This window comes from Bombina bombina, chromosome 3, assembly GCF_027579735.1.
Source record: "Bombina bombina isolate aBomBom1 chromosome 3, aBomBom1.pri, whole genome shotgun sequence".
NCBI lineage: Eukaryota > Metazoa > Chordata > Amphibia > Anura > Bombinatoridae > Bombina > Bombina bombina.
The window spans coordinates 284,385,132-284,400,889 of NC_069501.1; the positions used below are offsets into that span (position 1 = coordinate 284,385,132).

General features: G+C 36.7%; 1 protein-coding gene across 8 annotated transcripts in view; it reads right to left on the minus strand.

The window, feature by feature from the left end:
- Positions 1 to 460: 460 nt before the first annotated feature.
- Positions 461 to 15,758, minus strand: part of ELN (elastin) — a 103,241-nt gene continuing 87,943 nt past the window's right edge. For 7 of the 8 annotated variants that reach the window (XM_053706333.1, XM_053706332.1, XM_053706334.1 and 4 more), the window contains 9 exons: positions 15,023 to 15,061; positions 13,345 to 13,452; positions 12,460 to 12,498; positions 10,269 to 10,448; positions 9,078 to 9,116; positions 6,726 to 6,764; positions 5,412 to 5,441; positions 5,217 to 5,246; positions 461 to 1,916 (listed from right to left, as the gene is read on the minus strand). In XM_053706333.1, coding sequence (XP_053562308.1) covers positions 1,867 to 1,916; positions 5,217 to 5,246; positions 5,412 to 5,441; positions 6,726 to 6,764; positions 9,078 to 9,116; positions 10,269 to 10,448; positions 12,460 to 12,498; positions 13,345 to 13,452; positions 15,023 to 15,061 — 554 coding nt within the window. In that variant the 3' untranslated portion in view covers positions 461 to 1,866. The remainder of the gene's footprint in view (positions 1,917 to 5,216; positions 5,247 to 5,411; positions 5,442 to 6,725; positions 6,765 to 9,077; positions 9,117 to 10,268; positions 10,449 to 12,459; positions 12,499 to 13,344; positions 13,453 to 15,022; positions 15,062 to 15,758) is intronic. The other variant, XM_053706330.1, reaches the window with a different exon arrangement.

The following is a 15,758-nucleotide window of genomic DNA, read 5'->3' on the forward strand; positions in this document are numbered from 1 at the left end:
TTCATCAAAATTTACATTCACTTTAAGGAGCAGCGGTCTTAAGACCGCTGCTTCTTAACTCCTGTTTCCGGCGAGCCTTAAGACTCTTGCGGAAACAGGTGCATTAGGCACAATACGGGCCGTAATAAATCGGCCCCATAGTATCTTTCATTAGAATTCTTACCTATGGAAGTCTAAGGAGCAGCAATACACTACTGGAGGTTCCTTTAACAATGGACACCAAATTTTATAACAGAAGTAAATGATTATTTTTTTTAAATAATATGCTCCATTTGAAATGTTAAACATATAAAAGACAAACTGCACACAGCATGTTACTGTACTGCTCCAGTAAGAATACCACTGACCAGTCAAATCATAGTAGGTATAGATATGAAGGCAATCATTGGGCACACCCTTTCCTGGAGTGGTACTAGGATACACATGACCAGGAAGCATACAATGAAGAAAGCACAAGACATTTTGACATTAAAAAGATTTCTTTATTAATTTTATTTTAAGCAAAATTACTTTTAATAACTTTTTTTTCAGTATTATTTTTTTACAAAATAAAGTGTTTTAGTTTTCATTGGAGGCAGTAAGAGAGGGTATACATGAGAGACTCAGGGGGTGGTCAGTAAGTTTAAAGCATCCACACATCACACACTCCCCTCACATCTAGAAACACAGCAGAGCAGAAGATTCAAGAGCGTTGTGGTTACTCAGGGACTGCACCGAGGAGATACCATTTAGGAGTGAGAGAGGGGGAGAGTAACCACACTATTCAGTTATTGTCTCACAGTTTGTTTATATTTTCTTTTAACTTCTTTTTTTCCAAAAAGGTTTTTAATATGTTCTATGGCAGCAAAAGAAAATAATAATAATAATAATAATAATAATATTAAATGCAAATGTGCCCCCCTCTTCTCTTAACTCCATACTAAAGTGTCTCATCCATCTCATCCCTTAGCTGCCACAGGGCTTTGCATAAGTATTACTTAGCCGCCTGTCAGCATAGGCCTAGCACCTTTACTCCCCAGAATAGTACAGCTGTAAAAGCAGCAATGCTCCACATTATGTGGCAGTTAAAAATAAGATTATCTTTACTATATTTATTGTAACAAAAACAAGATGCATTTAAAGATTATTTTGTCTCAACCCTCTCTCACCTTAACAAAAAAACAAGAGAAGTCACACACTTTATTAATACAAATAATAAAAATAATACAGATCCGTACAGTCGCAGGTGAGTTGCATTGGAATGGGTTTAGTTCAAGGCATAACTTACAACAGCTTATTGGGTCATCATGGAGGGGCAGCAGGAAGAAAGCCAAACATGTACTCTCCTCACACTGCTGGAAATGTCAAGTGAACAAGGAGGGCATTCTCCTACATGTATGTATATACTACAGGTGTGTGCATGTCAGTGTCATTTATATTTATAACTATTTATATATTTATATAGTGCATGTATGCCCATAGTTGTGAATGCATGAGTGTGCTAATATCAAGGTATCAGTGTGTATGTAAGACGTACACGCTGTATACACACTCTTGTATCTTTTTTTTAAAGTGCACCTTTCTGTCTAGATGACGTACATGCAATATACAGGCTTACTGGCATTTACAAATACATACTTCACATATTTATTCATACATCAATGTGTGTAGTACATACAGTAGGTGCATATCATTTGAGTGTCAGTTAAATTTCAGGCTCCTTTAGCACGTAGCTGCCTGACTCCCAGTTTATGGCATTACACGGCCTGGAGGTTGTAGGAAAAATATCATGGGAAGGGAAGACCAGAGGGGATGCTTGAATCATTGTACATTCACACCATGCAGTAGCACCATAGTTGATGAGGTTACTCGTAGCTATCTGGCTGTTTACTTCCTCCGCCGGCCACAGTACTTCCCTTGGCCGCACAGGCCACCACCTGCAGGAATATCAGAAAACCAATTATAAATATTCAGTGCACTCAGTGATAGTAGAACCAGGATGTTAGGTCATGATTAATAAAGTTATTGGTTACAACCTTGGGCAGGGTTGTGCAACCTCAAGACCGGGGCCACAATACTACTTTCAAATGCCATTTATTTGTATCTGGTCATCCACCTCCTTAATTGGCATTCTCTACTTTTACCCATCTGCATTTTACAGAGTGGTCCTATGCCTTAAAGTTGGTTCATTTTTGCCTTTAAATCCAATGTATATGTCTCCGAGTCTGTGTTTAGATGTCAATTTGTAGCACTTATTTTACTAAAAAATGAAATACATGATTTTTTTGTATTATTAGTATTTCTAAAACAGTTTCGCCAGACTGGAAGTAAAAAGCAATCCTTTATGGCCCCTGTTCAAAAGTTGCACTCTCCTGACCAATTAGTTTGGAAACATAATGGAAATATATTAGGGTTGGAAACAATCGGGTGCAAATAAAGAAAGCCTTTATGAACACATGGAAAAGGAATATGTTAGGAAAAACATTAGAAAACAAAATAACTATAATTAGCTCAAGGGGGGCTTACTGGTATTTTTTTTAAGTTTAAGTCAGCATCCATAATAAATAATACATTAATACGTAATAAAGAAAAAATATGAAAATAATGGTCCTTTTATGGTAAAACTTCTATGTGTGCAGGAAGATAGTTTAGCAAAAAAAGTATGCAAAAAAGTCAGAAATGAAGTTCAGGATTCAGACAGAGCAAGCAATTTTAAGCAACTTTCCAATTTAATTTAATTATCTAATTTGCTTTGTTCTCTTTGTATTCTTTTTTTGAGAAGCATACCTTAGTAGACTCAGTAGCCGCAATGTACTACTGGGAGCAATATGCTGATTGGTGGCTGCACATATATTTCTCTTGTCATTGGCTTACCTGATGTGTTCAGCTAGCTCCCAGTAGGGCAGTGCTGCTCCGTTAACAAAGGATACCAAAAGAATGAAACAAATTTAACAACAGAAGTAAAATGGAAAGTTGTTTAAAATTGAATTCTTTATGTGAATCATGAAAGACAAATTTGGGGTTTCATGTACAAATATATGGCGTGCACCTTGAGAATGATCAGGAAAAATAGATGAATAGCAAATTCCATGCTACCAGATAAACATGGACTAGGTTTTATATTCTCAGCCAGAATCCTCTATTTCTATCATGTTTACTTTAACTGGTTTCCTTATATATTGGTTCTAGACTGTCCCTTTAAATGACATGATCAATACTGGAATATCATGCCTTTAAAGGGACATGAAACCAAAACATTTCTTTCATGATTCAAAGAGCATACAATTTTAACCAACTGTCCAATTTACTTCTATTATCTCATTTGCTTTGTTCACTTGATATCCTTTGCTGAAGAGAACCTAGGTAGGATCAGGAGTAGCAATGCACTACTGGGAACTAGCTGCTGATTGGTGAATGCACCTATATGCATCCTGCCATTGGCTTACTTGTGTTCAGCTAGCTCCCAGTAGTGCATTGTTGGTGCAATAGAATGAAAGTAATTTGATAAGAGGTAAATTGGAAAGTTATTTAAAACTATATGCTCTTTCTGACCTGTGAAAGAAAAAAAATTGGGTTTCATGTCCATTTAACTTTGAAGCTCAGGTTATATTGATCCTACAACTAGAATCTGACCGTTCTTTTCATGAGCTAATATGTTTTCATGTAGCATTTTGAGGTCTTGCTGATGCATAGCTTTGGGTACTGGCCTTGACTGACAAGTCCAGTAAAAAAGTGAGAGACTGACATTCCCTGCAAGAATAAAAATTAAAATAAAGGCGCAAAAGAAATGACCAAGTTGCAAGATAGCGTGTGAGAGAAAACACATTTTCTGCTCTTCTCTACTTTACAATTTATACCCACACAAGGCAGTTTGATTTTTTAATTCTTAATTTTAATAGTAATCTATCTGTGCTCATACTGGAGTGTCCTACATTTTAAAATAAATTTGCAGCTAATTTTTCTGCGTGATGTAAAGTCAAACAAACATGTCCAATTAAGATCATTTGCGTAAAGAGTTTGCTTCTGAACACATTTAACCTGTTTCTTTAATGGACCTTCTACTTCTCTCTGAGATGTCATTATTAAATGTTAAAGGGATACTTGAGAACCCACATATTTTCTTACATGATTCAGATAGAGCATGCAATTTTAAGCAACTTTCTAATTCACTCATATTATCAATTTTTCTTTGTTCTCTTGATATCTTTATTTGAAAAAGCAGGAATGTAAAGCTTACGAATCATGAAAGAAAAAAAATGGGTTTAGTATCCCTTTAAACTAATAAAATACATGTCAAAAATATAGATAGCTTTGGGCATAGAGTAGCTCAATGCTACTTTAAAGTTCACAGGTTGAAATCATATCTAAAGCAGTTAATATTTTTCAGTAGTCTTACAATTAGACTTTCTACAGAAATAATCAAAGAAGTCTTGCAGCTCATATAGCTCAAGTGTTAGTTTGCATAGTTTAAATAAAGAAGATTATTGGTTCAGTTAATATGATAAATAATAGCGTCCTTAACTATAACAATGAGTTGTGGCTAAGTGGTTAAGAACATTTTTATTTGTTATACATCGTTCCAACAAACTAGGGAAATTAAATAACAAAACACTTACATTGGTGCAAGAGTTTAAGTTCTCACTGATCACTTCTCTGCCCAAATATGTGAAACTTGTAAATGTTTAAGATGTACTGGGTAAAGTGATGCAGTTACTAGCTATGAGCACAGAGTTTAAACGAACAGAAACACTCATGATTGCATTTCATGTTTGAAAATAATCATTTTGTTTTATTTGCAGCATTTCCTGTGCAAAAAGCATATGTACATATGCTCCTGAACCCTTATTAAAAAATGTGCCTGCTCAAAGGATTAAGTCCTTGCTAACACAATAGATGCTCTCTGAGTGGGTGCAGTTTTTGAATAAAGGTGCTCAGCAAATGATCAAATGCCTACTAGGAGAAGCATTATACAAACTGATGTGTACTGCAACAATGTTTCTACTCAGAACTGAAATGCATTTGTGCTATTTAAATTTTCAGTTTTATATCCCTTTAAGTTTCATATTTTCATTAAGAGAGATGTGCAATCCTGAATCTCCATGACTTTTCACATCTGAGTGAGAACTTAAATTCTGGCATTAACATGTAATAATAAAATGTATGCTCAAGATAGAATGTACAGGGCTAAAGTTTGCTGGAGATAGATAAAAGAGAGGGGTCCATGGGCCTTTGTTTACCTCTGTAGTAGGATTTAGGTGGTTTTTGGGCTAAAGGGTATAAGAAAAACATATATTATCAAACAATCAGATCATCTGTATGCCAATCTACTACTTTTTCATTGCTGGTTTTCTTATGTAACCATTGTAAACCTTCTTATACCATTGACAACTAGTCTGAAGCTTAATAAATTATACATAATATTTGCAGCTCACCTCCTAGTGGGTATCCTGTTTGTCCAGCACCTGCACACAATGATAACAAAAATGATCAGCGCCATCTAATGCCCAACATGTAGAATACAGATTGCAGAACTAGATGTGAGCTTCTCACAACTCATATATCTAATCTAAGAGGTAACTAAACAATTTACAACAATTCCTATAAATATTAACAATTCCCTTTTTTGATTATTACTTTAACCCATTCCATTATGGGCCAGATTACAAGTGGAGCGGTATTTAATGCTCTCGCTTATTCCACTAGAAGTAAATTTTTGCACACGTCGGATAGCGCTCGTTTTACCAGTTGAAAGTAAAAAGTTTTTGCTTGCGCGCTAAGCCGATGCACACAAAAATCCAAACTTTGAATATTACGATCGCATTAACGTATTCCGCCATAGAAGTTAATGGAGCAAAAAAAAAAGTGCAAAAAAAAACCTAACACCCTATTCACTCGCAAACCCATATTCTCAAGAGCACTAACCCAACATGAAAATATGAATATTTCACATTCCAATGTTCTTCACATAGCAGAATATGTTCTATGTATTCATAAATACATATTTCTACATATATCTGATGTTTTTTTGCTAAAATATATATCTACACCTATATATATATATATATATAAAATTATATATAAATAAGTATAGATATATACACAAATATATAGAACTATCTATTTAGAAATACATAGAACATATCCTGCTATGTGCAGAACATTAGGATGTAACATATTTACAGTAAATACACAGTATAACACTATTAAATAGGAATATTGCATAAATATGCTTTTTCATGTTTTCATCTATTTAACTGCAAAGGGCTCCAATGCACTTATATATATATATGTCTTTTGCTTGCACGTAACAGTTAGTGCACCACTTGTAATTTGGCCCTAAATGGACATAAAACCCATTTTTTTTCTTTAATGGTTCAGATAGAGCATGTTATGTTAAACAGCTTTCCTAATTATTTTTATCATTTAATTTGTTTTGTTTTCTTAGTATCCTTTTTGAAAATGATACCTAGGTAGGCTCAGGAGCTGCTGATTGATGGCTGCACATATATGCCTCATGTTATTGGCTCACCTGATTTGTTCTGCTAACTCCCAGTAGTGCATTGATGCTTCTTCAACAAGGGATACCAAGTGAATGAAGCAAATTAGATAATAGAAGCAAAATGGAAAGTTGTCTAATTCTCTATCTGAATCAGGGAAGAAAAAATGTTGGGTTTCATGTTCCTTTAAACTAAAATCCCTGCATTGGCATAAGCATTAATATGGAAAGATTATTATGAATATCTCACCTCCAATTCCAGCACCTGGTCCTACGCCAGCTCCATAACCTAATGGATCATTTATTAGTCATTATTTTTTTTTTATATATGTGTATGAACTGAAATAAAAAAATACAATTTTCCCACACCTCTCATTTGTACATGAAGCATTATAATGAAGAGAAGATTTGCGCGGTATCAGTAGAAGACGTAATGAAAATAATTTAGTATAAATATCTACCAGATGATCTCTAACTGCTACTACTAAAAGGAGTAAGGAGAGGCTTACTCTTAATAAGCAATATAAGACTACACTAGATGGAAACTGTGATACACAACACAGGTACAAAAGTTAAAACCTTGACTAAAAACGCTAACAAAGTTTAAAAACCAATATTTGCATAATAGATTGTTGGGCTGATGTCATAACTGATACTAAGACGGTACTATATTGAATCTGAGGTATATAAAACAGAGATATTGAGCAATTGTAAGAAGCCATAAATAAGGCTCAACATATCAAACAATTGCATGTGAATTAACCCTATTGGTATCATCTCAGACACCAAACTCTATTATAACTACCGTAGAGATATTATTACAGTGAGAGTAATTTATTTAATAAAGAACGTACGACTCCCCAATAGTAATATAAGCGAAATGACACAACCAGACTGCAGATACTGTATGTAATAACCTAGTAAGAACCGATACGACAAAAGGCATTAAAGGGACATGCCACCCACATTTTTTCTTTTATGATTTAGAAAGAGAATGCAATTTTAAACATCTTTCTAATTTACTTATATTATCTAATTTGTTTTATTCTCTTGATAGTATTTGATGAAAAGCATATCTAGATATGCTCACTAGCTGCTGATTGGTTGCTGCACATAGAAGCATCATGTGATTGGCTCACCATGTACATTGCTTTTTCTTCAAATAAGGATATTTAAAAAATGAAGCAAAACAAATAATGGAAGTAAATTGTAATGTTGTTTAAATTTCTATTCTCTATCTGAATCATGAAAGAAAGATTTTGGGTTTAGTGTCCCTTTAAGCTTCCTGTGATTATCAACACTAAAGAATACAACGATAACTCTACTGAACCAGGGTGTAAAATGCTGCAGATATATGGCTCCTCCAATCTATGTTCCAGATCTGAAATACCATAGGTATACATGCAGACTTTGACTACAGGAGGTTACTCAAGAGTGGTTTTAAAATTATTTCCTAATTTTACAATATACTTAATAAAAGTTATGTTTTAATTTAGTTTCACAAGTGCACTATCACACGCTGTTCAAACTAGATTTGATCTGAAAGTCATAAACCCTGAGTGCTATAGTGTGTATTCTTATTAAGAGTAAGCCTCTCCTTACTCCTTTTAGTAGTATCAATTGTCTAAATACACCAGCACCCTTACCCTATATAAAATAAGAACACAGAATTTCTCTGTTAACTTAAGGGTTACTATTAAGGTTAAGGGGCCTATCTATAAAGCTCCGAAAGGAGCTTGACGGCCCTTGTTTCTGGCGAGTCTGAAGACTCGCCAGAAACAGAAGTTATGAAGCAGCGGTCTAAAGACTGCTGCTCCATAACCTGTCCGCCTGCTCTGAGCAGGCGGACAGACATCACCGGAAATCAACCCGATCGAGTACGATCGGGTTGATTGACACCCCCCTGCTGGCGGCCCAATGGGCCGCGAGTCTGCAGGGGGCGGCGTTGCACCAGCAGCTCTTGTGAGCTGCTGGTGCAATGCTGAATATGGACAGCGTATTGCTCTCCGTATTCAGCGAGGTCTGGCGGACCTGATCCACACTGTCGGATCAGGTCCACCAGACCTTGTTAAATAGAAGCCTTAGTGTTAACCTAAAAAATAGTAGTGCCATTGGTCTCTTTTTTGCTTAAATATTTCTAACTGCTGACCAACAGATCACAAGGCTGCTATTTGATCATCCACTAGTGATAACTTAGCAGAAAACAAATATGTTTTGCATAATTTTATTCTTCACCACTACAGTGGCCTCAGTGTAGAAAAGGTGCCTAAGTATAAGAGTATTAGAGCATTATCTCTGCTATATGAATATCGGTTTCATGTGCAAGCTTGGATTTTGTTATGTTTAGCACATGCATAAGTAGATCACAATGTCAAACAGCACAGTTGGGGGAACCATTCTCACTAAAGAATGGGCACCCCTGGAACAGATGAACACTTGCCAGGCTCAGCAGATTGTATAAAACTGCAATTCTTTAAACAATATTTTTACACTAGTTGAAAAAAATAATTGTGAAGCAATTTATATGACACTTCTAATGAATTGAAATATAAGCTCTTGTTAAGCAGCAATTGCAAAGCCCACAGCTGACTTTTTTCCTTACCTGGTTTAGGTGGTTTGCCTCCAGCGCCTGGATAATAGCCTAGAAATAAAGATAAAATGTAGTTATCATCTTTAAAAACTGCCATTTTTCTGCTCTCATTGCTAGAAAAAAAAGGCAACTTGGCCCAATTTATCAATGTTCCTTATTCCATCATCCTACATGTAATAACATGATTTCAGCATGAAGACAGCACAAGTAGTAATAGTCATCGTTCCTTTCACGTCTCTCTCTAACCTAGCGCTCTCCAACTTCAAACATTATACCCCTCCATTGTTTTTATCTGATGCTCATCTTCTCATACAGTATAATCTGAACCATTTAGGTCACACTCCCAAAGCTCCTTAACTAAAGCACAAGGTTTAGCGAGAAGCACATGCCCACTCCTCTACCTCTCTGACTGCCTTATAGCTTGATCTCAGAGTTCTTAGATTTTACTCACATCTAAACTGAGATGTTCAGAGCGCCTAACAAGGGAAGGCTAAGGTACTGAAGGGCTTCAGGGAGTGACTTCAAATTACTATGTGGGTATTGAGTTAAAATACAGTCTGTTTATACAGCAATAAAATATAAATAGCATTCAATATAACAAGATAAAAACATGGATCCATGCACATAAAAAGTATGTAGTTTCAAATATATAGAACATAAAATCACATCTACAAAAACTGTCTGAGTGTCAGTTCTAATATCAAAGCGAATAAGTATCAGCGCCAAACTCATGTGGCCTTCATAAACTGCTCATAGGAAGTGGTGTAGTATCCAAAATATATAAAGTGCACAAAATGAGTGTCCAAAGTCTAGTGCAGTGCTCAAAAATCCTGGAAAAATATCTTATAAAAATAGATGTTGTGACATCAGTGATGTGTACACAAAAAAGGAAAACAATTTAAAAACAAATGTGAATAATATACAGAAAAAATGTAAAAAGTATAATAAAAATATCATCCCTTTGGTGCTAGATCGCCCGTACAATAACATATTTTACTCACATCTGCTCTCTTCATCTTGATCACTCATTTGTCCCTGTCATATTCTTGTCTATTTTCACTGGACTTCACACTCTAATAGATTCCATCTGTCCATTTTACTCTACCTGATTTTGCTTGTTGAGATGCCTTGTGAATTTTAAAATGAAATGTATTGCTAATACCTTTTTCCTGATTAATTTGCTCTTTTATAATGGAATCTTACCTCCGGCTCCTGTTCCTGGTCCAGCTCCTTGTCCATATCCACCGCCTCCTAATCCAGCACCAGTACCATATCCAGCACCTGGACCATATCCAGCACCAGGACCATATCCAGCACCTGTTCCATATCCAGCACCTGTTCCATATCCAGCACCTGTTCCATATCCAGCACCTGTTCCATAACCTGAAATTTATTAAATATCAGAGGCTGTAATGTTTTACTTGGCCGTAGACCCTTTTTGTTGCATCTGCTTCCCGTGCAGTTTGAAATGCAAATCTCTTTTAATCGTGGGACTTTCACAAAGTGTGCATGAGTGCCTCTTGCTTCCTTTTATCCCTTTTGTGGGCACATCATTATGGTCATGCATTATCAATACTGAGTAGCTGAGCCGGCCTTACCATTCATAAACCTTCTAGATATTTAGGCTTGATACAACTATCTGGTATTCTCTAAAAGAAAGACTCTAAAGGTCCAAATATATGTTTGAAGGTTCATGTATACCTGGCATTTGTCATCTACCAAACAGACAGTGTTCCAGTGGCGTCACAAGGGGGGGGCGGGGGGGGCGGGCCGCACCCGGGTGACACCCTCCAGGGGGGTGACACCAAAAAAAAAAAAAAAAAAAAAATTTTTTTTTTTTTTTTTTTTTTTTTTAATTTTATTGAAATTCAAAGAAATACAATGTTGAGATGCATAGATTTTTTTTTTTATTAGAGGGGCTGGCATTTGTGAACATTGGTGGGACTGGGGAAGTTGTAGACACACAATTTTTTTGCCCCTTGAGCCAGTGCTGCAATTTCAACAAATAGTTTTCCCGGCTGCTTTTGCTTGTTTGTACTTTGCTTCTCCCCTGTCCAATTTCGCTATGAATGTTGTGGGCATGCCGTGGGGCTTGCAAAGTTGCGCTGCTAGCCTAAACCTGCCTGCCTATCTGTGCTCACTGCTCAGTGACATGTGGAGCAGTGGAGTCACTCACTGCTGTGCTGTCTCTCTAAACGGGAACTGGCAAATCATGAGGGGATGCCTGGCACCTGACCGCATGACTGTTTGACACTGTCTTTAAAGTGAAGGAGCCACGTATGATGCCCACCAGACCATTACGGTTACGGTACACTAAGTGCACACTGAACAGGTAGGAGGGCGGGCGGGGGTATGGGGGTGGGCAGAGTGCAGAGGTGATTGGCCATAAGAAGCGGTAGGCACGCGGCCCGGGCTGTGCACTGACAGACTTGGAACAGAGTCAGAGAGAAGAATTTTCATAGTTTGTGCCTAAACCTTTTCTTTAGTGATTTATTTTTAGAGTGCTCTGTTTATCTTTCATTTGATGCTCTGCTGAGCCAGGGAGCAGCTCTAGGCATGAGCTTCATAATGAATGCAGTGCAGTTTACATATTTTGTAAGTGTGTGTCTGAGTTTTTGTGTGTGTGTGTCTGAGTGTGTTTCCGAGTGTTTGTGTGTGCATCTGAGTATGTTTTTAAGTGTGTCTGGGTGTTTGTATGTGTGTGTGCCTGTGTTTTTGTGTGTGTCTGCTTTCTGGGGGGGGGGTGACACCATAACTTACCGCACCGGGTGACACCAACCCTAGTGACGCCACTGCAGTGTTCGCTCACGCCAACCTGTCCACTCTGGATTGCAAAATGCGAGCAGCGTATTGCAGCAATATGCTGTCCGTATTTAATGTTGCACAAGGCGTGTGAGTAGGGGTTGTCAATCACCCTGGGGAGAACATACCCGGGGTGATTTAATCTGCCAGCTAATCGCTGGCATACTGGTTATGAAGCTGCAGGCTGAAGACCGCTGCTTCCAACGCAGCTTGATAAATGAAGGCCTATGTCTGACCATCCAAGCTTAGAGCTATGCCTTTTGACTTGTACCTTAGTTTGGTCTTGTTTACAACTTGTTTCTGGCACTAGCCTCAAAGTCTTTATAAAAACAGATTGTTTTAAACACCTCTGAAAGAACTCTCATTGTTGATTTCTTTTTAACAGACAGAAAAAACATATATTGATGCCATCACATTTAACTCTTTTCACTCTCCCTAGCACAGCTATGGTGTCACCCACTGTACCCAATAGTTTTGTGCTACTCCAGCATCTCCTAGCATTTTAGTGGTACAGAAATTGTATTCAGATACTACTGCTTTATCACTTATGGTGTTATATAGAAAGATTTACTTGTGCATACTCTTTGCTTACCTGGTTTAGGTGGTTTTCCTCCAGCTCCAGGGTACTGGCCTATAAAAAAGTATATATATATATTTTTAAAAGATTTTTAATATAATAGGAAACAATTATGGGTCTTAGAATATCAAAGTGTGTAAAAGAGAACAAAGAACCAGGGATCCTGAATGACTGGTATATGTGAGCTACTACAGTAGGACGAGTCTACCATGGAAATCTGCGACTAACAGCAGAGATGTCCCGCAATAGAAATATTCCATATAAAGGAATACACTATACCATAAAACATTAAAACATTGAACACTATTATATTTTGTTATTTACAACCTCACCTTAAGCTCCAGCTACATTCTTAAAGGGACATTATACACTCATTTTTTCTTTGCAGAAATGCTTTGATCTATTTATATAGCCCATAAAGGTTTTTTTTTTAAATGTATAGTTCTGCTTATTTTTAAATAACATTGCTCTGATTTTCAGACTCCTAACCAAGCCCCAAAGTTTTATGTGAATACCGTCAGCTACCTTCTCCAGCTTGCTCCTGTTTGTGTAAAGGGTCTTTTCATATGCAAATGAAGGGGAGGGGGGAGTGTCTTATTTCCCACTTGCAGTGGGCTTTCCTGCTACCTTTTCAACAGAGCCAAACTGAGAGCTTCTAGGTAAGTTTTTAAACAGTTTTTTACTGGATTTTTATATCAGTATCTGTGCATCTTATTCTTTATAGTAGTGTCTATTACATGCAGTTATATGAAAATGAGTGTGTACTGTCCCTTTAACTTGTAATATTAGTAATAAATTTTAATAGACTCCATAATATTTTTAACACAGCCATATACATTGGGCATTTAGCCACCATATAAGCATTTATATCCTTTCATTTGTTACTATATAGACTCTTACCTCCAGTTCCAATTCCTGCTCCAGGTACTAATCCACCACCTGGTTGCAAACCAGCTCCTCCTGGCACCAATCCAGCTCCAGTTCCCAAACCAGCACCTGTTCCATAACCTTAGCAGAAGTGTTACAAATTAGTTTGGCTGCCCCTAAAATTAGCATCAGAAGACAATTTTTTTTATATAAATAAAATAAATATGAAAACAATACATGTTATGCATTTTACAAACACAGGACCAGATTTATAGGAGCAATTTACTATAGTGCCTAAAGGATTTTCCTTCACAGTGTTGAAGAATGATGTAACTATTCGCTCAATTCAGACAAATCCCTCCCTATGCATCTATCTATGCCTCAGTGTGTGTTCTCAGAAAATATATATGTATATGCTTAGATACAAATATATTTATGTGTTATTATGTGAATATATTCATATACATATATATTTCCTTTTGCTGCGCTAGGTACTCATGCCGTGTCTCAGGGCATTAGAACAAGGCTCCCATTGGAGCCTATGAAAGTGCGCTCTATTGAGCGCAAAGCTTCCATGCAATGCGAACACAAGCTTGCATTTGCATTGCGCTGGATTTCAAATACCAGTGCACAGTTGCACACGCTGGAGTGCACATATCACACTCGCGAAAGGGCAATTTTGAGCTACACTCATAATCTAGCCCTTTATGGATAAAAAATAAATGTCAGAAATTGTGATTTCCATAAAAAGTCCATAAAGTGCACTTGTGTGTGAACAAGAAAAACAGTTAAGCTTGCTTCTTAGATGTATACTGGAATGCCAAGTATTTTTCTATGACTATATTCTGACACCCATCCTAACACTCATGTAATGTTACCCATTGTAACCATAGGTAATATATTACCACCCATTACAACAAGCTCTTCCACATTACCACTGTAACCAGTACACCTGCATTACCATCCATTGTGGTCAACACTAATACAGTACCATCCATTGTAGCCAACATTAATATAGTACCATCCATTGTAGCCAGCACTGAGACTACTACATATTGTAGCATAAACTCATAGACTACTACTCATTGTAGCCTGCACTCTTAGACTACTACTCATTGTAGCCTGCACTCTTAAATTACTACCCATTGTAACCAGCACTCTTAGACTGCTACCCATTGTAGCCAGCACACATACACTGAGACCTATCATAGTTATCAATCCTAAACCACCACCAATTGTAGCGTGCATGCTTACACTAGCACTGGTAGTCAGCACTACCATTCATTTTAGCCAGCACTTGTGCACTGCCACCCCTTATAAGCAGTACTTCTATATTACCACCTATTGTAGCATGCATTCTTAAACTAGCACTGGTAGTCAGCACTACAACACTGCCAGCCATTGTAACCAGCACTTGTGCACTACTACCCCTTATAAGCAGTACTTCTATATTACCACCTAATGTAGCCATGACTTCTATTCTTCCAACCATTGCTTTCAGAACCCAACAAATAATTGTTGTAGCAAACCTTCCCTACACTAGTACCCACTTGCAGTATGCATTTGCCTGTTCCTATTCTTTATAGCCAACATTACTAAACTATCATATTTTTCAGTCAACATTAGTAAACTACTAATAACTGTTATTTCACTGTCAATTCACATATCTCCTAACGTATTTAGAGACCACCAGACAATATTCCACACTAACCTGGTTTAGGTGGTTTGCCTCCAGCTCCTGGGTACAAGCCTATAATGAAATGAGTACATATTTCATCACTGTCATTTTTTTTATTTTTAAGAAAAATAAGAAGAACATGAATTTGCAAAAGCCTTCCTTAGTGGGCATCAAATAAGTGAATATAATTATGGAGCATGTGTCTTTTTATTTGTTTTTTATCATTATGGATATATCCTTGTGTTCTGGAAGTTTTTATAGTGACCTATTTGATCCCGGCATGCAATACTTTAATGCTATAAATATTTAAACATTATAAATAAGTTAGGGACATTGTGTTCTACTAAATTATTTATTAATGGCTGTTACAATGAGTTTCCAAGATTACACAGTTTGCTCTGGTTGAGCCTTTGGGTGGTAGATAGATAGATAGATAGATGATAGATAGATAGATAGATAGATAGATAGATAGATAGATAGGTGTTAATATTTGTTTCAGAAAATTAATATTTAAATTTAAAATATAATGAAACATATTTATGTTTTTGTTCTTTGGAATTTTAGTTAAAATGGGATAAAACATGTTTATTTATCATTTTACCGCATGTACCAATCTGATTTTTTTTTAAATTTTACACTCTGAGGCCTATTTAACAAAGGTCTGTCGGACCTGATCCGACAGTGCGGATTAGGTCCGATAGACCTCGCTGAATGCGGAGAACAATACGTTCTCCGTATTCAGCGTTACACCAGCAGCTCTTGTGAGCTG